This window comes from Ips typographus, linkage group LG11 (genome assembly GCF_016097725.1).
Source record: "Ips typographus isolate SLU linkage group LG11, UJ_Ityp_2.0, whole genome shotgun sequence".
In the NCBI taxonomy this organism is placed as follows: domain Eukaryota; kingdom Metazoa; phylum Arthropoda; class Insecta; order Coleoptera; family Curculionidae; genus Ips; species Ips typographus.
The window spans coordinates 4,050,974-4,074,042 of NC_138432.1; the positions used below are offsets into that span (position 1 = coordinate 4,050,974).

Genomic DNA, 23,069 nt, shown 5'->3' on the forward strand with positions numbered 1-23,069 from the left:
AAAGGAATAATACATTTTGTCGTTATTTTATCAAGTTTAGAGAAAATAATAACAAAACAATAACTGTATGTAAAAATTTTCATTTATTTAGTAGAAAATTACTGGTGCTAAAAAAACACAAACTAAAACAATAAGTATAAATTAAATTAAAGTACAGTCTCAAATTGGCTTTTTAAATTCAAAACATGTTTTTAAACTAAAAAACATATAAATAATTCTGCATCGAGACTAAAAGTCGTTTTAAAAAAATCGAACACAGATACAATAATTGTATTATCCCTACAACATTATCTAATATAGAAAATAAATTCTTATTGTATAAAAAATAAAATATAGACCTAATAGTGATGACTGGATGTAAAAACGTTACCAGTCTTATCTGCTATACAGGGTGTCTCAATAACCTCTGTTTCTCCCAAAAATTTATAACAAATCTGAAATTTTAAATAGAAATAGTAACCACCATATGATAAGTGATCAATAAATAATAAGGTTTTGCTAGGTACAAGGTGATTGTTTATAATTCTACTCAATAGCTAACTCTCTTTCTTAAGTCGTCAGAGTCTGCTGTCAAAACTGACATATGTCAACCTTTTGATTACCTTGTATTTTGATTGTGGAACCAAAAAAATCACTTTTTCAGGTTAAAATGATGTTGTCCTCTATTTTCTTTACTTGCGCCAAACGTTGATTTTTAAATGTCAGAAATGACAGTTTTGTTAATGTTTCAATATTATAATAGCCAGTTTAGGCTTTTAGTAAAAAAAACATTTTTTATTTACTTAAATTTTACATTTAAAACCATTTTCTTTCATTGTCACAGTAATACTTTTGACAAAAGGAATGGCAGTTTTTGACAATGTTTCTATATTGTCAAACAAACCATTTTTGACAGTGTTACCAAACAATGCGCAGTCACTTCCAACAGATTGTCGCCAACCAGGATTGTCAGCAGTTGAAAGTTGGCTAAAATGACTACAAATAGTCCACTAAGGGCCGGTACTTTCACCTCCGAATAAATTTATTCTTAGGATAATTTCTATTAGAAATGACGGAATTGGCCAATAGCAGCGTCTGATTTCACGGTTTCCATAAATATTATTAGATATATTTAGAATAAAGTTATTCTGAACTGAAAGTTCTGGGGTCAATGTTCATAAAATCATACTATTTTCAAATATTTAGACCTTAAAAATTGACTAGAATGACTGCAAATAGTCCAGTAAGTCAATTTCCATAAAATTTGACTGTTTTTCAACTTTTTTACTTAAGAAAATTGACTAAGATGACTGCAAATAGTCCAGTAATTCAATTTTCATAAAATCTTACTATTTTCGAATATATTGACATTTAAAATTTACTAGAATGACTGCAAATAGTAAAATAGGTCAATTTCCATAAAATTTTACTGTTTTTTAACTTTCTGACTTAAAAAAATTGACTAAGATGACTGCAAATAGTCCAGTAAGTCAATTTTCATAAAGTTTGACGGTTTTTCAACTTTTTTACTTAAGAAAATTGACTAAGATGACTGCAAATAGTCCAGTAATTCAATTTTCATAAAATCTCACTATTTTCCAATATTTTGACATTTAAAATTGACTAGAATGACTGCAAATAGTCAAATAAGTCAATTTCCATAAAGATTGACTGTTTTTCAACTTTCTGACTTAAGAAAATTGACTAAGATGACTGCAAATAGTCCAGAAGTCAATATTAATAAAGTTTGACTATTTTTCAACTTTTTGACTTAAGAAAATTGACTAGGACGGCTGCAAATAGTCCAGTAAATCAGTTTTCATAAAGTTTCTCAATATTTGACCATACAATTTTTTTTCCCATATTTAGACAACAGCAGCAAACAGTCCAGTAAGTAAAATTTTTATTTAAAACTTACTATTTTCCAATATTTTGACGCAAAAAGACCAGTCAGTCAGTTTAAAAAAATACTGTTTTTCAACGTTTTAGTCTTAAAAATTAAGCAACCCAAATAACCGAGTAAATCTGTTTTTATTATTTTTTACAGTTTTTTAGCGTTCTGACAAATTCTGGCAAATTGACTTGCAGGACTAGAAACAGTAAGCCAATTTTCATGATATTTGATTATTTTGTAATGCTAAAAATTGACTTCAGATACTCTGGTAAGTCAATTGTCATAAAATTTGACTGGTTTTAAAGGTTTTGTCCGTTAAAATTGTCCAAAAGGGCTCTGAGACGCTGTGTGTTAAGAAACTGATATTTGACAGTTTAAAAACGTTTGTGGTATCTTTTTTATTTATTTTTTTTCTATTTTGTGTTTAAAAGTGTTTAGCATAAATCATTTTCTTTTAACCTTTTTCCTGTAATTTGAAATTACACTTTTTGACAGTTTAACAATCACCCTAAACATTTTACTAATTTTTAACATATTAACCTAACCAAATTAATTTTTTTTTTGTTGAAAAAACTTACCTCTCTTTACTCACGCGCTACACATTGTGCAACCTTCGGGATTATTCAAGGAACAAACCAAAGAGGCGACATTCTCCTCCTCCTCCTCCTCACCATTCTCCAAGTCATCTTCCAAAGGAGAGACGCCATTTTCTGTCTTTGCTGTGCCGTTTTTACCGGGACTTTTCACTGGAGTGCCATTTTTCACCAGCAATTTGGACTTATCCACAGTGAACTGGATCGGATTGGCCGCGGGTTTGGTCCGTAAATAGTACATTCCGGTTTTCAGGCCTTTTTTCCATCCGTAAAAGTGCATGGAGGATAAAACGCCGTAACTCGGTCGTTCAATGTGAATGTTTAAGCTTTGGCTTTGGTCGATGAACGCTCCCCGATCCGCTGCCATGTCCAGAATCACTTTCTGGGATATTTCCCACACCGTTTTGTAGATTGCTTTCAAATCGTCCGGGACACCCGGTATGTTCTGGATCGAACCGTGATTGGCTAGGATTTGGTTTTTCATTCCGTCGTCCCACAGGCCGCGTTCGGTCAGGTCTTTTAATAGATGATGATTGACCACCTAAGTAGAGAGAGAAAATACTCAGAATGTTATTTTTGAGTGAGACAACGTCAAGAGAATTCAAGAAAAATGCCAAAAAGACGGTGTTTCTTGGATCAATCACCCTGTAAGTAGTCTTTAGAGTTGCATGGAGCTAAATTTGACAGTTGGCACGTTAAGGAACACTAATACTTCTGTCATAACTGTCAAAAGTCACTCACCAGTGACCTGGAAGAATAAAATGCCAAATAGATGTGTTTCTTTAATATAAATAGTAAACCACACTGTAAGTAGTCTTTACAGCTCCATGGAGTCAATTTTGATAGTTCTGACGTTAGAAAACACTTTAATACTTTGCTTACGTCACGTGACAGCTGTCTGAACAGTCAAAACCCACTCACCATTGACGTGAAAGTATAAAATTAGAAATAGTTGCTAATGGGCCTGTCCCACAATTTTTTTTTATTTCATAACTACAAAGACGGATTGAAAATATTATACCCGTATTTTTTTGTTTTCAAAAATATTAAGTCTAAATAGAAAAAAAAGATGATAAAAACAACATTAATCTCATGTTTAAAACGCCCACCGCCGGTGACGTACTACACTATCAACCAATCAGCGACAAGAAGTGAAACAGATGGCGTGCAACAGCCAATAAAATCGCCCAGAATTACGTACGTCACATGCGCGCCAAAACAGATCTTTTAATTTTAATGGACAAATTCAAACTAATGTAGGAACATTTACGACCATAATTTTTTCTTCAAGAATATGAAAAATTAGTTTTTTGATCCTATTCTTTCGATTCCAGTCATTAAAACAAAAATTTATGATATGTGGGATAGGCCCATTACACTGGAAATTGTGTTTAAACCTTCACGAAGCCAAATTTGACAGTTTTGATGTTAAGCAACTCTTTAATACTGTTCTTATGTCACGTGATAGCTGTCAAACCTCACTCACCAGTTACATGAAACTATACGAATACGAACTGTACAGTAAGTAATTTTTACAGCTCCATGGAGTGAATTTTGACAGTTCCGACGTTAAAGAACACTTTTATACTTTGCTTGCGTCACGTGACAGCTGTCATAACTTCCAAAACTCACTCAGTACTGACGTGAAAGTATAAAATTAGAAATAGTTGCTAATTTGAGGAATTACACTGTAAGTTGTATTTACAGCTCCATGGAGCCAAATTTGCCAGTTGTGACGTTAAGGAACATTTTTCTTACGTCACGTGACAGCTGTAACAACTGTCAAAACTCACTCACCAATGACGTGAAAGTATAAAATCAGAAATAGTTGCTACCTTGAGGAATTACACTGGAAATAGTGTTTAAAGCTCCATGTAGTCGAATTTGACAGCGGGGACGATAAGAAACACTTCTATACGTCATTTAACGTCACAACTGTCAAATTTCGCTCCATAGAACTATAAACACAATGTGCAGTGTGATTTATCCAAGTGGTAGAACTATTTTGGATTGGTAATTTCGCGTCACAGCTGCCTGATTTTCGACAGTTGTCAGGTGACGTAAAAAAAACATACCAAAGTATCTGTTTATGTCATAACTGTTAAATTTAACTCTACGGAGCTATAAACACAACTTGCAATGCGACTTATCAAAAAGAAATACAACTAATCAGCGTATTCCATTTGTATCTTAGCGCCGAATGAGTTTTGATAGTTGACGGCTGTCAGGTGACGTAAGAAACATATATAAAGTGTCACTTAGCCTCACAAATGTCAAATTTGGGGCTCTTTTGAGATGTAAATACGAGGAACAACTGTTTATCATTTGAGTGCTGAATAAAAAAAAAATAGTTATAACAAGTGCAACCCAACTATAAGCCACGCTGTAAAGTGTCATACCTGTCAAATTTAACGTCTTAAACTGTCATTTAACGTCACAACTGCCAAATTTAACTCCACAGAGTTACGAATAAGTTTTGGCTTTTAAAAAGTGCCAGAGGCCTCTAGAACCATTTTGAAAGTTCCATAAACCTATAAACACCACTGAGAACTTTTTAAAAAGTGTTTTAAATCGTCCCAAAATTGCGCAAATACTTTAGAGGTTGTAAATATTTGTTTTGTTCAAAAAAAGTGGACGATAAAAAATATAAGTTAAAAATTACTGCGCAAGCGCGGCAAACAAAATAGCGCACTTTTTGGAAACTTTTTCGAACGTTTTAAAGTGTTCCAGAACTCTTTGTAACGTTCTATAATCTTCTCTGAGTTTCTACAATATTCTAGAAACTTCTAGAATAATCTGGAAGCTCTTAGAAAGTTGCAGAACCTTTTAAAAGCTGTTGGAACCTACTAGAATATTCTAGAAGCTTACAGAACCTTCCTAATCACTGTAGAAGAATTTGGAAGGTTCCAGTAGTACCTAGAAAGTTAAAAACTTCTATAACGTCTTGAAAACGTGGGACACGCTGTATAATTAATTAATTATTACAATTAAGTCAGATCATTAAGTGTTCTTTACCTGAAATTCTCCAGACAATACTCTCCTAGTGTAAATGTTGCTAGTGTACGGTTCAACGCTTTCATTATTTCCTAGAATTTGTGCGGTGGACGCAGTCGGCATCGGGGCCAAAAGTAACGAATTTCTTAAACCATTTTTGGCAATTTTCGACTTTAAACCCTCCCAGTCCCATAAAGTGGTCGGTTTGACGTTCCACATGTCATATTGAAGAATACCTTGGCTGGCTGGACTACCTAATTATTTCCAGTTAATGCAGTTAAAACTAGAATACAAAATAAAATAAAAAATGTTTTGGTCATACCCTCGTATGTTGGGTAAGTTCCTAGTTTTTCGGCAAGTTCACAACTGGCCTCTATGGCACCGTAATACAAGGTTTCGAAGATTTGCTTGTTTAAAATCGCGGCTTCGGGACTGTCAAAAGGCATCCGCATCAGAATAAAAGCATCGGCCAAGCCTGAAAAGTAATAATAAAATTCCAAAAAAAAATTTAAGTAAATTAATTTTTTTTTGAACACCCTGTATATGTTAAATCGTGTTGCGGTTAACACGATGTGACAGAGCAGTTCAAGACGAACATTTTGAAATTTTTACGGTTGCAGAAACCCCTAAAATAATGAAGATTAGGAGTTTGAAAAATTTTGTGGCAATTTCCAAAAAAAAGTAAAAAAAGTCGAATATCTTGAAAATGGTTAAAGTTACAGACATTTTGCAAGAGACTAAACACGTTCAGAATAACTTTCTGCCCTTATTGAGCTAGATTTACCCCCACTTATAACCGGGTAAATGCAGTCACGACTGACAGAACGCTAATTTCAAATTGAACTGTAGTAAGGTAAGGCCAAACGGTGCATTGTACAAAAAAAATGGTAAAAGTTACGTTATATTGAAGTGCATACATGATAAAAATTTCATAACTCTCCATTGAATAGTTTCCGAGATATCTACAAAAACATACGAAAATTAATCAACTTTGACGCCCTCTAGCGGTCAAATGGTAAGACGTAGCGACACGTGCTTAACGTCACGTGATAGCCCCATTCATTGCCTATCTACGATCATAATGATGGGTTTACAGTAAAACTGTCAAATAAGAGAGTTATTCAGGATTTGATGGAAAGTTGCACAGAAATGTTGTCCAAATTACAGTTTTCAGAGCATTCAATGGGTTATCCCATAAAGTGCCGCCATATTGGTATCACCTCGAAAAAAGTGTTGCTACATAGCAATTTGGATCTCAGAAATACGCATCCGGTGTCGAAATAGCTCTAAGTACCACCGTTACGAAGTTTTTTAAATTTATTACACATGTTGGATTTTCAGAGTTTAAAAATCGAAAAAAAAGTCAAATTGGCAGTTTTGACGGAGCAAATCGATTGTAGATCATTTTAACGAATTTATAGAAACAATTTCCTTTAAGAAATACATTGTTTTAATTTTGCAAATTGTTTAAAAAACAAAAAAAAGACAGTCCAAAAGACAGTTTTCAGAGCATTCAATGGGTTATCCAATAAAGTGCCGCCATATTGGTATCATCTCGAAAAAAGTGTCGCTATATAGCAATTTGGATTTCAGAAACACGAATCTGGTGTCCAAATAGCTCTAAGTACCACCGTTTCTAAGTTTTTTGAATTTACAACACTTTTTGGATTTTTAGTTTTTAAAAATCGAAAAAAAAATCAAATTGGCAGTTTTGACGGTGCAAATCGATTGTAGATCATTTTAAAAATTGCATAGTAAATAAAACATTTTTTAAATATTGCAAATTTTTTAAAAAATTAAAAAAAAAAAACGTTAAAATGATGAATGGATGGTGCAAATCGATTTTACTAAATAAATAAAATAATTTTATTGTAGATTACTTTAACTATTTACTTGAATGAAAATACGAAAAAACTCACTTAAATTCTTAAGCATCGAAAAAAATAACAGCCAAAATAACAATTTTAATGGTTTAAATCGATGGTAGATCACAAATCGCATAAAGTCGATTTCCATGAAAAAAACACACTTTTTGAAATTTTGAAAATATGTTAACAAAATAAAAAAAACAGTGAAAATAACAGTATCGATGCTGCAAAAGGATTTTGTGATAAACATAACCTACTTTCCAAACAATTCAAAATTACTTACCCTGAATACCAATACCAATCGGTCTGTGCCTCATATTGGAGTTCCTCGCCTCTTCCACAGGATAATAATTAACATCAATAATTTTATCCAAATTCCTCGTAACCACTTTGGTGATCTGCTTGAGCTTTTCAAAGTCGAAACTTTTCCGGTCGGAAGACACAAACATGTTCACGGCAATTGACGCCAAATTGCACACGGCAATCTCGTCGGGAGCAGTGTATTCCACCACTTCCGTACACAAGTTGCTGCTTTTAATCACTCCCAGATTTTTTTGATTCGATTTGCTGTTGCAAGCGTCTTTGTATAACATGTACGGAGTGCCGGTTTCTACTTGTGAAGCGATTATGGCTCGCCACAGCTCTTGGGCTGGAACTTGTCTAAAATCGGATAAAAAATCCATCAATTGTTAGTTAGTTAGTTAGTTAGTCTTCTTTATTTCTAATTATGGTCACAATACATTTCCTGTAACTACAAAAAACATACATGAAACACAAAAAGAAACAGCGTCAGTCATTTTAAGATGATCGTACACCTAATAGTCTCTTACATAATCCCTGATACAATATGGCTCTAAATTAATTAACATCTGTTTTACCTTTCTTTTAAAAAGTTTCTCATTTCTTTCTAATTTTAAATCATTTTGTAATGTATTATAAAGCTTCAAACAGGCATAATATGGATTTTTTTCGGTTATAGTTAATCTGTGTATGTATGATGTACCTCCAGATCAAACATACTTTTGTTTTTGAAAAAGAAAACTATACATTCATAAATATAGGTATAGTCCCCACACCGTCAGAATGCCATTAGCTTTGAAAACCCCCCTGCAGCTCTCCCTGTATCCCATTTTCTTGACTATTCTAAGTGCTCGTTTTTGTAAAACAAAAATTTTTTCCATTAAGCTGTTAGAACCCCAAAATATTATCCCATACTTGAGCACAGATTCAAAGTTTGCGTAATATAGGATTTTTAATGTTCTTTCATTCATGTATTTCACAGTAACTCCTCTGCCATAGCAAACTGAACTAAATTAACTTATTAATAATAGATGGATAGGCATTAAATAACTTATTTAATGCCTATCCACAGTGTTATAATGTGTCTATAGTAAATATTTGAAATAACAGAGTTATTTACGATTTAATGCAAACAAAATAGGAGCTTCATAAGGGTTTCGATTAGGTTGTAGCAATATTGGTATTTACACAACAAAATTGATTTTTTTCACATTAATTTTAACGACTTTTGTGTGAAAATAATAGTATAGCTAAACAAAATAGATAAAAATCTCGCCTTTTTTCCAGATATTTTTGCAAATATCTCAAAAACCTTGCTAGAGATCTGAAATGTCAAACTGATCTTATTGATTTTGAATTATGTTTTAGTTTTGTAGTTTCATGGAGAAGGTTTATAAAGATACCCTATAAGATGCTTATGAAGGTTATAAGCAGCCCTATAAAATAAATTTGTATTTTATACTAATTTGTCTTAATTTTAAGAGTGTTCAGTCTCACATTGAGAATAAACGTGAATTAAGTCAGATATGGTCATCTAAATGCCATAAATGTCAAAAGTGCCCTCATGGAGGCATAAAATGCATTTAATCTAAGTCAAACTAAACGTTCTGTTTTTTTGGATTATTCTAAAGAAAGTTATTCCAGTAAACTTAGGCAAAATCGGTAGATTATCGAAATTAGTCATGTAACATTAAATTTCAAGCAAAAAACTTTTATATTCTCAAGAAGTTTGAAAATTAAGTTAAAATTCGAAAAAAGCGTAACTGTTCCTCAAATTATTGTCACAAAATGTATATTATTTAAAAATTCGGTTTTCTGCGTCGAGTTTTGAAAATACACTTTTGGCTTGGCATATCTTGAAGTACTATCAACGATGAATTAGCTCATCAACATTATAAACATATTTTTTGTTATTTTCCCAAAATTGAACCATATTACATGATACATCTCCGTAATCAGAAAAAATACTCTTAAAAAATGTAAATATTTAATATAACGCGTGATACTGCCGTGTTGTAGAGGAGAAACAATGGAAAAGTGTCATTTAATTTCAGTTATTTTACCAAACAAATCAATAAAAAGCAAATTAAAAAAAAGTAGTAATCGTTTTTTTTTTTTTAAATTTAAAGCGGCGTATTCCTAAACTCCAAATTGCGCAAATTTGCCATAAATTAACCAACTCTGTACCTCTTACCGTTTTAAAGATCTCCATACTAAGTTTGTTCTGATGAAAACTATATAAATGAGCAAAACGTCGACAAGTTTAAATAACGACTTTGTTTTATTATGATAGTTGCCCCAAAAACTTCACTTAACCCAAAAAAAAAACAAATCAAATTTGTTAAAAAAATATAAATATAAAAAATAAAAATACCTGATAAATCGCTCTTCTTTTTCGTATTGCTCGTACAACTGCTCGAATTTTTCGCCGAAACAATCGGATAAACCAGGACTTTCGTGAGGACACATTAAAGACCATACACCATTAGATTCCACTCTTTTCATGAATAAATCTGGGATCCATAAAGCGTAGAACAAGTCTCTGGCTCGTAGTTCTTCTTTGCCTAAATTGATCTACTCATCAAACGACTGATTGATAAATGATAATAAAACAGACCAGTGTTCTTTTTCAGATTCAAAAAATCAAACACATCAGCGTGCCAAGGCTCCAAGTACATGGCGAACGCACCAGGTCGCTTATTACCCCCCTGATCAACATATTTAGCTGTAGCGTTAAATACCCTAAGCATCGGGACTAGACCATTTGATATACCATTGGTACCCGCTATGTACGTGCCTGTAAATATCCATTAAATTGAAAAAAAGTATATTATCACAGTGGAGTTGTCAGTGTAACTGTAAGCAAAAAACACAGTCGAACTGAGTCTCGGGTACAGTCTAAACCACTCCTCTATCAAAAACCATCCTTCTACCGCATTCAGAATGTGAGTTATTGTGATTTTATCGTTCGCAGACACTGATTTCAAAGTTTTTACTGTTATTCCGCATTTTCTGGTGTTGCTACCACTCTATACTCAGTTTCATCGGCCTGATTTTTAGCTGAGTCTTAGGAACAGTCTAAACAACCCGTCCACCAAAAACCACTCTTCTACCATGTTTAGAATGTGAGTTATGGTCGTTTAGCCGTTCGTGGACAGTGATTACAACAATTTGACTGTTTTTCCTTCTTTTATGGTGTTGCTACCACTCTGAACTCAGTTTGGTCGGTCTGACTTCTTGCTGAGTCTAAGGAACAGTCTAAACAACCCGTCCACCAATAATCACTCATCTACCATGTTTAGAATGTGAGTTATGGTCGTTTAGCCGTTCGCGGACAGTGATTACAACGATTTGACTGTTTTTCCTTCTTTTATGGTGTTGCTACCACTCTGTGCTCAGTTTGATCGGTCTGACTTTTGGCTGAGTCTTAGAAACAGTCTAAACAAAACGTCCACCAAAATCACACTTCTACCATGTTTAGAATGTGAGCTATTGAAATTTTGCCGTTCGCAGACAGTGCTCGCGGCCAACACATCTATTTGGCATTTTATATTTTCAGGTCACTGGTGAGTAAGTTTTGACAGTTATGACAGCTGTCACGTGACGCAAGCAAAGTATCTAAGGGTTCTTTAACGTCCTAACTGTCAAATTTCGCTTCATGAAGCTGTAAACACAACTTACAACGCAATTCCTCAAAGAGATACAACTATTTGATATTTTATACTTTCAGGTCACTGGTGAGTGAGTTTTGACAGTTATGACAGCTGTCACGTGACGCAATCAAAGTATCTATGTGTTCCTTAACATCCCAACTGTAAAATGTAACTCAATGGAGCTATAAATACAGCTTACAGTGTAATTCTTCAAATAAGTAACTATTTGCAATTTTATAGTTTCAGATCACGTGACGTAAGAAAAGTACAAAAGTGTTCTTTAAGGTCAGAACTGTAAAATTTGGCTCCACGGAACTATAAATGCTAATTACCGTGTGGTTCCGATTGGCGGTTTATAATTTAATAAACATTTTGGTGAAGATTGACTTTTTGTATTTTTTGCTTACACTTATCCACTAAATTTACCTATTGTGAGCTTAAAACTGTCTTACCTTTAGCCCTAATGTTGTGTACGTTGACTCCAATTCCTCCGGCGCTCTTTGAAATAAAAGCGCACTGAGTGAGACACTTGTAAATGCCATCGATACTGTCATCGGGCATCATCAACAGAAAACATGAAGATAATTGTGGTCGAGGTGTGGCCGCATTGAACAGAGTCGGACTGGCGTGAGTGAAAAACTTTTCAGACAGTAAATTGTACGTTTCGATAACGGCATCGATATCCTCTCCGTGAATTCCTTAAAAATGTTACAACTCAGCCAATTTTAGGTATTTTTTCTTGTTTAATTATATATTTTAAAAATGGCTAGTTCAATCAACTTTTTAAGGTAATAACAGAACTATTGCTGTACCAAAAGATTGCATGTGAAGACAACATTTTTTGGATATATTTGCCAACTGCGCCTTCAGTTTTTTGGCGACAATTGGATAGAGAAGTTAAAGAACATCATAATGAGTTTTTACAGGATGCGAAAAGCCCAAAAATAGCCGAGTTATTACCAAATTTCCCATTAAAACCCTCGTTTGTTTCAAACAAAAATCGACCTTATTTACATCAACCGCATTGCCCTAAAACTATTTTGTTTTGTAAGAAAAAATCACTGATTCTGTCTTGGTTTACTGCTACTAAAGAAAGAGACAAAAAGAGTCTTTAAAATTGAGCAATTTTCAGCTTAATTTTCATAGTAAATAAGGTTTGTTTTCGCTTGGCCCCTAAACCATTTACAACAGAAGATGCCCTAAAAACTGTCAAAATTGATGACCGCAAAATGAACGTCAGATTTGTGTTGCTCAGGTTGAAATTTGTTAAAAAGGTCACTTTCATTGAGCAAAATAAAATATGGCCGCAGTCAGTCTAGTAGGATCAAAAATTCCTAACTTGAGCTAAACTTTGATGTACTTTTACCAAAATTCGTTAATAACTTGCTTATTTGAAACATTCTGTATAAACACACCATATAACAAAAGAAAGCTAATAAACGAGGCTATCACGTGCCATTGAGCATTTAAATTAACCATTTTTTAAAGTAAAACAACTTAAAAACTTACCCACTGCAACTCTCATTAGCATGTGCTGGGGACGTTCTACAATTTTACCATTAACTTTCAGCAAATAAGACCTCTCCAATGTTTTAAAACCAAAGTAGTTGTAGGAAAAGTCCCTGTCATAAATAATGCATGAATTCAACTGATCAGCATTATCCATAATTATTTTATAGTGCTTTTCAGCTATCATTGGAGTTGGTCTCTTAGTTTTTTCATTGACCATATGATAAAGATCAGAAATTACATCTAGAACATTTGTATGACACTAAAGGTTTTAAGGGGATTAAGGGTAATTACCAGTAAAATGCTTTTTGGTCTCCTTGTGCAAGTTAGACACAGCAATTCTAGCTGCTAGAATGGCATAATCGGGGTGGTCTATGGTCATAGTGGCTGCAGTTTCAGCAGCCAAAGTATCCAGCTCAACTGTAGTAACACCAGGGTACAAACCATTGATTACTTTTAATGTAATTGACAGCTGTAATATTGTCCTAGTTATATAGTGGCTAGAAACAGCAAAAAAGCACTTACAGGATCCACAAAGTCTTTGTTCAATCCATAGCACAGTTTTTGAATTCTTGAGGTTATTTTGTCGAGATGAACGTCCTCCGTCTTGCCCCCTTAAATAAAAAACCACTCAAATTTGCTGGTAAACGTTGTGGCATTAGTTTTAAGCAAAAAGTAGGCATATTTGGGGCCCCCAAAACTACGCGCATAACCTCAAACCTTACCTCGTTTAATAACGTACATCTTTTGGAGCGGCTTTGAAACCATTTTTACCTTCAAACGGTCCGGTTTAACTAAAGTTTTACTAAAACAAAAACAAACTAAAAGAAATAAACGCACAAAACGGAAATAATAGCAAATAAAATGTGTAGTTTACAAGATGTATTTTCGCGCCAGCCGCAAACAAATGTCAAAAGTGACAGCACAGTGTTGCCAGATGGTGGCGCTACAGATTGCGTAAAAATAAATTTTGACACAAAAATGTGCTTTAAAATAAGAATTCAAGTAGAAGTTACGACAAATACTAACAAATTAAAACGACAAACGAAAATTTGTACTTATTTTGTCCCGGGTACAGCACAGAAAAAGGGGGAAAATCTAAGAGTAAGTAGAATTTTGCAATAGTTTGGCAACAGACTTTAGGGCCAAATGTCAACTGTGTTGTCAGACAATTGACAGTTTGAAACATTACTACTAGGGCTGGGCTCAGAGGAATTTCGAAAACTGCATCGCAGCCGTAAAAATCGAAAAATATTTTTATAAATCGCTCAATCGATTTATTTTGCGTTGTGCGAATTTTTATTAAACATGTTTTCTCCCAAAGTACTGAATATATTTAATATAATTATATTTTACTTGAAAATCCACAAAAGAGTCCTTTATCTGACACAAGCAGATTTAAATGGTATATTTAAATAGAAATTTACACCAAACTTACAGGAGTATTCATAATTTGGCCGGAAGAGGGCAGCACTATTTCCATCTTTTGCTATAAGACATAAAGTATCGATCTCGCAAGAACTTTTGTGCATTCACTCAAATCACTGTATTCAAGAAAGTATTTTTAATATAATTTTAATGTCAAATGTCAATTAACTGTCAAAATAACCAAATTATGGGCTGTTAAAACTGGACCTGTCAAAGTAACGCTTTGAGTCAGTCCACTCTGTATTTAGAGTGGACTACATTTGCGGTACATAACTTTAAGAGGGTGATTTGAAAGAGATTCAAAGGGCTACATTTTGGTATATTGAACCACCTTGTAACTGTCAAAATAACGAAGTTGCGGGCTGTCAAACTCGGACCTGTCAAAGTCACAGTTCCACTCAGTCCACTCTTTAATTTAATGTTACATAACTCTGTTATTTGATATTTGCGGTACATAACTTTAAGAGGGTTATCTGAAAGAGATTCAAAGGGCTACAATTTGACATATTGAACCACCCGGTAACTGTCAAAATAACCCAGTTACAGAGGCTGTTAAACTCGGACCTGACAAAGTCACGTTTCCACTCAGTCCACTATTTATTTAATATTACATAACTCCGTTATTTGACATTTGCTGTACATAACTTAAAGAGGGTGATCTGAAAGAGACTCAAAGAGCTATAATTTGACATATTGAACCACCCTGTAACTGCCAAAATAACCCAGTTGCAGGCTGTTAAACTCGGACCTGGCAAAGTCACACTTCCACTCAGTCCACTCATTATTTAATGTTACATAACTCTGTTATTTGACATTTGCGGTACATAACTTTAAGAGGGTGATCTGAAAGAGACTCAAAGAGCTACAATTTGACATATTGAACCACCCGGTAACTGCCAAAATAACCGAGTTACAGGCTGTTAAACTTGAACCTGACAAAGTCACACTTCCACTCAGTCCACTCTTTATTTAATGTTACATAACTCCATTATTTGACATTTGCGGTACATAACTTAAAAAGGGTGATCTGAAAGAGACTCAAAGAGCTACAATTTGACATATTAAACCACCCTGTAACTGCCAAAATAACCGAGTTACAGGCTGTTAAACTTGAACCTGACAAAGTCACACTTCCACTCAGTCCACTCTTTATTTAATGTTACATAACTCCATTATTTGACATTTGCGGTACATAACTTAAAAAGGGTGATCTGAAAGAGACTCAAAGAGCTACAATTTGACATATTAAACCACCCTGTAACTGCCAAAATAACCGAGTTACAGGCTGTTAAACTTGAACCTGACAAAGTCACACTTCCACTCAGTCCACTCTTTATTTAATGTTACATAACTCCATTATTTGACATTTGCGGTACATAACTTAAAAAGGGTGATCTGAAAGAGACTCAAAGAGCTACAATTTGACATATTAAACCACCCTGTAACTGCCAAAATAACCGAGTTACAGGCTGTTAAACTTGAACCTGACAAAGTCACACTTCCACTCAGTCCACTCTTTATTTAATGTTACATAACTCCATTATTTGACATTTGCGGTACATAACTTAAAAAGGGTGATCTGAAAGAGACTCAAAGAGCTACAATTTGACATATTAAACCACCCTGTAACTGCCAAAATAACCCAGTTGCAGGCTGTTAAACTTTAACCTGACAAAGTCACACTTCCACCTAGTCCACTCTTTATTTAACTCCCTTATTTGCCATTTGCGGTACATGACCTTACCAGGGTGATCTGACAGGAATTCAAAGAGTTACATTTTGGTATTCTGACCTACCTGGTAACTATCAAGCAAAACAGTTCCGGAGATATTTACAAAAAAAAAAAACGATATTATTTTGTCAACTATGACAACCTGTTCTCAAAGAAGAGGAGTATTTAGATTAAGTTAAAGTTTCCAATTTGGTGGATAATTCCATTCCAGTATTAATCACGTATCGAGGAAAGCAACAGCAGCAGAAACTGACCGAAATATCTATAATAAATCTGGATAGGAATAAAGGGAGGCAGAGGCAGAAAGAAAACGTAATTACGAAGGAGATATAATTACAACGGAAAGTTGCACAAAGTTTTGCGCTTCCTTTATAATTGATTGTCTTATTAAAGATGAGTTAGCCAGAACTGGAGTCGCTTTTGTTTAATCCAGGAAGTGGACCATTGAACGTCATAGATTTTGTCTTCAAAGATTGTTTTATAGGTGGGTTGTTGAGAGTGTACTGTAACGTGGTGTTTACTAGGATTTGTGATGGTACTGTTACGGTTCTATGTGGTTAAATAGTCTAAAGTTCGTATAAGGGTTGCTATGGAGAAACACAGTCGGGTATTTCAAAACTGTTTAGTTCTTGCAGAACTCATGTAGTAATTGAATTATCTTACACCTGTGTCATAATTGGAGACTACTTTCCAGAAGTTGTATTGAAAATTTATTATTTTACTAATTTTTGGGTCTGAACAGAAGAAAGTTCTGTATTGTAGGGAAGGGGGTGTATCACTCTAAGGGTGAAAAGACGACCAAAGTTCGGAATCAACGACGCGAATTAAAAATGAAATCTCACCCTGCGGGGGTGGTTTATGCTACATTACCCACGGTTCAGCCAGTGCATTTTTGGTCCAAATCGCAAAAATTCGCAGATTTGGCTAATTTACTGGGCGTTTGAAGCAAAAGGAACTCGGTGAAGCGTGCACGCCTTTGATAATACAAGCTTGAGTTATTAATTTAGCACTAATGACAATTAAAATGTCTACAGAACTTCCAACCAATCGCACAACAAAATCCTGTATACAGTGTGTCCAGGATAAGGTGAACTTCAAAACAGCTTGAGATACAGATTTGGTTAAATGGGAGTTGAAAACCCCTTTTATTCCGAATTCAATAATGTTTTATGACTGAGAAACACCAAAAAGTCACTCTGAACCAATGAAAAGTGACATCATGCAAAAGCTTACAATTTGTATTTGAAGTAAGTTTTCATAATTTGAAAACACATTTCAATGTTTTAGTCTTAAATACAATTTATTGACATTAGATTCATATAAACTGACTTGAAGACTAACTTTTCAAGTTATTTTTCTTTGCTTTTTAATTTCTTAAAACTCTGGACTATTTTTAGTTCTTTAAAACTGCTTTCAGCTTGGAAAATCGAGTTTCAAGACTATTTTCACCAAGTTTTGACATAGCAGACTTAAAAAACAATTTTTACATTTTCCATAGGCTTAAAAATGCCATTTCAAACTTCTTCACTATTTAATAGACTTCTACACTTACTGGTGCAAAAAAAATTAGAGCATTTCTAAGAAATTCGGACTGTTTTTAGTGCTTTGAGACTGAAAAATTGAGTTTAAAACTATTTCTAATAGTAAAAGTTAAGTTTCAGACTCTTCAGTGATAAGAGTAAACAATTTTGGCACTAAATGCTACGATATTAGACTTGAACACTAATTTTTAGAATTGAATTAGCCCGAAAATTTAATTTGTATTGTTACTGGTGTTTAATTGAATTTTAGACTTGTCTAACTATAAAATTGAGTTGTACACCAATAATTGATAAATTTAATTATTAAAGTTTCAAAAATAGATTATTGCACTCTCTTTAGTCCTCTTAAAAGTCCACTTTTAAAATATTTTGAGTAGTAAAAAATTAGTTTAATGTGCAACAATATTTGCCTTTATTTCCAGGTTTTTAGTGTTTGAAATCGATTTTCAGGCACTCGACAATTGATTGCAATCTAAAAACAAATTTTAAAACTATTTATAGTAGTAAATAACAAGTTTTTAGACTATTCAGTACAAATTTGTACTCTCACAAGTCTTGAATGATCAGTTTTATACTACCTGTAGTCTAAAAAATTGAACGCCAGTAAAAATTGGTTCAAAAATCCTGTTTTTTTGACAATTTTCAATGTCAAAAATTAATTCGCAAACCTCACATGACCAGATTTTAATCCTTTTGATGGGCTATCCAATGGTGAATTATTGACACTTAAAACTGGACCACCCTCTGTATGTTAAATGTTTCAAATAAGCGATTTTATGGAAAAGTGCACCAAAATTGTGTCAAAATTACTGTATTTTTTAGCTTTAGATTAGGGTACCTTGTAAAGCACCATATTAGTACAATCTCATTGAAATTCCTCTTATAGACTAATTTGGACCTCAGAAATTCAAATCCGGTGTCAAAATAACGCTAACTGGTATCATTTTTGAGATGACTTCGATTTTTATAGTGGCTTTCCCTATCCTGGACACACTGTAGAAGAGTTGGTCTAAACTCCCCCCAATCCCCTTGCAACGCCCCTGTTAATTCTCCGTCATCCGCGAAGAGTAATCAATAACGGCATAATGAAATAAAGGAGGGAAAAGGGGAACGGGGAGAAATTAGCCAGCATCATTTGCTTTGGCAGCTGCCCGATGCATGGGGGGAAAACTTTTTGTTTTGCTTTTCCTTCCATTTTGCTGCGAAAATATGATTTTTCGTTCGTTCGTTTATCTGAATTATTCTCTGAAAGTTACCATCAGAAGCAATATACTCTCCTTTGTTCAACTAGATCACCCTGTAAAACAGAAGGAGGTAAAGAGATTAAATTTTCAGGATTTGTAGGTGAAGGTGTTAGTGGCCAAAGTTACAAACAAGTTTCATTAGTAAATGAGGTCCAGAAGATGCAAACCCCCATGTTGAATGGAATCATCAATCTGCTAGAATAATTTACCAAAATTATGAAACACCCTGTATCATTACTTATTACGTCTGTCAATTTGTTTTTAAACAAAAAAAATATAGGCGCACACCACCGTGTAAGCTACAGGGTGGTTTTTGTGTCAAATTTTTGTCTGGATGATTTGTTAGGAAAAGTGTAAAAACTAGAAATATTTTAAATCTAAACTGATTGTAAGTTGGGAATTAACTTTTATGAAACTACCTTCAAATCCAAAATCCTCAAGGTTATTGTGTTAATCTCAGTTTTTAAAGGTTAAGTCGTTATCTTGGTTTTTGAGTTCAAAAAACAGGATGTTCTCCCATATTTTGCTTCTCTCTAAGCAGTCAACTTTAACAAGAAACTCTATTATAATCTGCATTTACAGATATGTGGTTTAATCTCTACAATTTTGACTGATTTCCATATAAAACTAATAAAATTGTTCGATATAGCAAATCGTTTTCTGTAAACTTTTAATTCAAATTTGATTGATTATGTCGTTTCTGATTAGAATGTCTAAGAATGGAAGTTTAGATACATAGACACAACAATCTATCTTTTAACCTTAAAACTGTCTTTTTTCAGTAAAAATTATTGATTTTAATAGATCTGAAATTAAAAATAATGAATTACACTATTTATCCTGCAATAAATAAAGCTAAACTTACACATTTTGGCTGTATCACAGAAAAAATTTTTAGATTTGTTTTAGATCATAAATTGGAATGTATGTAGTTGTAATTTTATCCTTAGGATTGCAAAATAAATATAAACTAATTAAGAAAAGTAAAAATCGACGCTTTCACATTTTGATACAACTTTTTAAATGTTTTCAAAGCAACCAGGCTTTCTGCATGCAAAATTGATGTCTGCAAAAATGTTACAATTTTTTAATAAGAAATACACAGTTTTTGAAAATAAAAATTGGTTTTATAAGACTGTAAAACAGCAAAACACCTTGGAGACAGGGTGGTCCAAAGAGGATTTCAACGGCTACAATTTGGTATATTGAATCACTCTGTAACTGTCAAAATAACCTAGTTATGGGCTGTCAAAGTGAAACCTGTCTTATCTACATTTACTGCTACATAAAGCTGGTACGTGGTACGTGCGCTATATAACTATACAGGGCGGTCAAAAAAGGATTTCAAGAGCTACAATTTGGTATATTGAACTACTCTGCAAGTGTCAAAACAATTCGATTTTTAGACCGTCAAAGTGAAAACTGTCAAATTTAAACATTAATTTAGCTCTACTATTATTTACTTTTAAATAACTTGGTGATTTGATTTTGCGCTTTACAACTATACAGGGTGTATGGTTGAAAGAGGATTGGCAGGGTTAGTTTGGTATATTGCCCTTTTATATTCCCTAATTATACTTATTACTAACACCCTTTATTAATCTGACAGGAATTTTTTACATTATTGCGTCCATTTTATTCAAATATTTAGATATAAAAAAATCATAAAATGCTAAATTATTAAATTTAAAAAAATAAAAATTAATTATACAATAAAAAAGCTTTTTTTTAAATTAAAGTTTTGTTATGATTGTGCATAAGTGACTAAACAACTTTTAATCACCTACACATCAATTCCAATACTCCAGAATAAAAAACAAAATTAACATAAAAAACTATACAAAACAATATAAAACATTGTATAAAAAAATTATTTGTAAGTTCTTTGATGTACATCATCATATAAAGTGTACTTGTGCCCATAGGGAGGGCATATAACCCACCCCTTTCTATTAAAAAAGGGTTGCCAGGCAACCCCTTTAAAAAACCCTTTTTCCCTTTCTCTCAGCTGCTAAAAAATAAGGGTTAAATCCCCTCCAAAGCTGTATTTTAATATAGTCAAACAAACCTAATATGCCTATCGAGTGACTCGAGTGAACCCCCACTCTGTTGAGTTCGAGAAGGAGTTGAATGCAAACTCCTGGAGCAGTTTAAGGTGGAGTTTTGAGTAGGACATTTGTCCCCCCCACCACCACTTTTTTAAACAAAACATGGATCCAGAAGGTTTGGTATTTCAATGTGGAAGTGCTCGATTGGTTTACTGGGGTTGTGAAAGTGTTACTTAATGGATTTTGATTTTTTAGGTAAGTTTTAGTTTAAAAAAAATGTGCAGTTCACTGTCATTTGTATAAAAATGTTATTAGTATAACAAAAAAATTAAAACATTTAAATGATAATTTATAAAAAAAAAATATTTTTTTGTGAAAAATCACAAGAAAACTACAGCTTATTACTCTTTGTTTGGACCTGATAAAACAAATAAAATACAAAAATATTACTTTTATTCTTCACTATCTAAAAATTATATTTTAGAAAATTATTTGATTTGCTAATTTTATAGAAAGTGTTGACTAAATAATTAAATTTGCTTGAAATATATAATAAATACTAATATTTGACACAGTTAAGTTTATGTTTGATTGCACCAACATATTTAAGACTAAAATGCAAATATGCTACAATCAAATAAATTAGTTAGCTTAATCTAGTCTGTAAAGATATTGGTGCAATTGGCCCTATTCTAATGCCAATTTTTAAAGGATTTTGAATTTGAACGAGTAAGATCCAGTCCAAGTTTAGTTTACTTAGTTGGTTTTAATAATATTCTTGTAATAAAATACTGGGGTATTTTAGATACAAGTGTTCTGCTAAGAACCAGCTTTTTTCAGAAGTGTTACCGAAAAGTGTTTTAAGCTTGATTTATAAAACCAAATTTAACTTTAGTAATAGCATTATAAGAGTCTTTTCTGATGAAATTTCTAAGCAGGAATTATAAAAATGTAGTTTTACTATTGATTTTCAGTACCAATACACAGCAAAACTTGAAAAAAGTAATATAAAAGTTAGGTTAGTTTTCAGAAAACTGTAGGGTTGAATAGTACTTTTATTTTAAACCCTTCTTTCAAAGTTGTTACTTAAACTTGTTGGTAATGCTAAAGTTACTGCTTTAATGTTAATTTTTTCCAATTTAAACTTAGCTAAAGCAAAACTAATCTACAATAATGAGTAAATATCTTTCATACCTGGGATTTGTGGTTATCTGGATTTTGGATAGGAAAATTGGTCATCAAAGGTTGACATTTTGGAGTTGTGAACGAGTTTTCCAAAACTTGTACATTCTGAATAATTAAGAAATAAAATAAGAAACTAATGAAACAACAATCAAAACAATAAACATAACCAACAAAACAAATAGGTTTTTTTCCCTTTTGACATTCTCTGCAAAATGTCAGATGTCAGTTGTCAAATAAATGTCGTCCAGTTTGAAAGATTAGTAATGAGTTATTAAGCTTTAACCGTAAGATTGGCTGTTTTATAGCAAATAATAGTAAATTTTTAGTAATTTTTTATGAAAACAATAAGTAATTAATATTAACATACAGTATAATAAATAATTAATAGTAATTTGACATCTCTACAAGATTGTATTAAGGTGTTTTTGCCCTTTAGGGATTCCTTAAGGAATTACAAGGCAAAAAGTGACAGGATGTCTGTTTCTGTCTATTTGAAATACCTATATATTTCGTGTTAATATAAAAGAGATAAAGTTATTTATATAATATATTAAGTTAAAAGTAATAATAAATAAACAATATATACAAGTACAGTTCTTATCTGTTTTAATATTGTATTAATGAACAGGGTTGCCAACGACTTTGAACTAAAGTAATAAGGTGTAAACCTAGTTCGATGGGTGTAGAAAATCATTCTGGTCATTTTTGGTTTCTTGCAAAATTTCCGTAACTCAAACCGTTTTCGAGATGTTTGACTGTATCTACTTTTTCTTTGAAAATTATTGCATCAAATTATTGAAAATTCCATATCTCCGGCAGTTTTTGTGTTTTAGCGACTTTAAAAAGCTCAAAATGTTTGTTTTTTACTACTCTTTTATCTCGTGCTAACCGCAACACGATTGAAATATACAGGATGTTCAAAAAAACAGGAATAACAACAGTTAAGTTTGAACTAACTAACGTTCTGCCCCTTGTGACCGCGTTTATCTGGTTCTAAGTGGGTGTAAACCTAGTCTTCTGGGTGCAGAAAGTCATTGTAAACAATTTTGACATCTTGCAAAATTTCTGTAACTCTTACCATTTCTGAGATATTAGACATTT

At 33.0% G+C, this 23,069-nt stretch overlaps 1 protein-coding gene and 1 long non-coding RNA gene across 3 annotated transcripts in view; one reads left to right on the forward strand and one right to left on the reverse strand.

The window, feature by feature from the left end:
- Positions 1–64: 64 nt before the first annotated feature.
- RnrL (Ribonucleoside diphosphate reductase large subunit) overlaps positions 65–23,069 on the reverse strand; it is a 93,769-nt gene continuing 70,764 nt past the window's right edge. Inside the window, exons 1-13 of one of the 2 annotated variants that reach the window (XM_081990034.1) lie at positions 21,978–22,105; positions 13,516–13,595; positions 13,316–13,404; positions 13,085–13,262; positions 12,791–13,033; positions 11,734–11,979; positions 10,246–10,425; positions 10,003–10,192; positions 7,612–7,988; positions 5,783–5,935; positions 5,482–5,714; positions 2,452–3,007; positions 65–434 (exon numbers count right to left, since the gene is read on the reverse strand). In XM_081990034.1, the coding sequence (XP_081846160.1) occupies positions 2,462–3,007; positions 5,482–5,714; positions 5,783–5,935; positions 7,612–7,988; positions 10,003–10,192; positions 10,246–10,425; positions 11,734–11,979; positions 12,791–13,033; positions 13,085–13,262; positions 13,316–13,404; positions 13,516–13,558 (2,478 nt within the window). In that variant the 5' untranslated portion in view covers positions 13,559–13,595; positions 21,978–22,105 and the 3' untranslated portion in view covers positions 65–434; positions 2,452–2,461. Of the gene's footprint in view, positions 435–2,451; positions 3,008–5,481; positions 5,715–5,782; positions 5,936–7,611; positions 7,989–10,002; positions 10,193–10,245; positions 10,426–11,733; positions 11,980–12,790; positions 13,034–13,084; positions 13,263–13,315; positions 13,405–13,515; positions 13,596–21,977; positions 22,106–23,069 lie in introns of those variants that run through there. The other variant, XM_081990033.1, reaches the window with a different exon arrangement.
- Positions 20,825–23,069, forward strand: part of LOC145735894 (uncharacterized) — a 61,494-nt gene continuing 59,249 nt past the window's right edge. The window contains exon 1 of the long non-coding RNA XR_014179781.1: positions 20,825–21,042. This is a non-coding gene — a long non-coding RNA (uncharacterized LOC145735894). The remainder of the gene's footprint in view (positions 21,043–23,069) is intronic.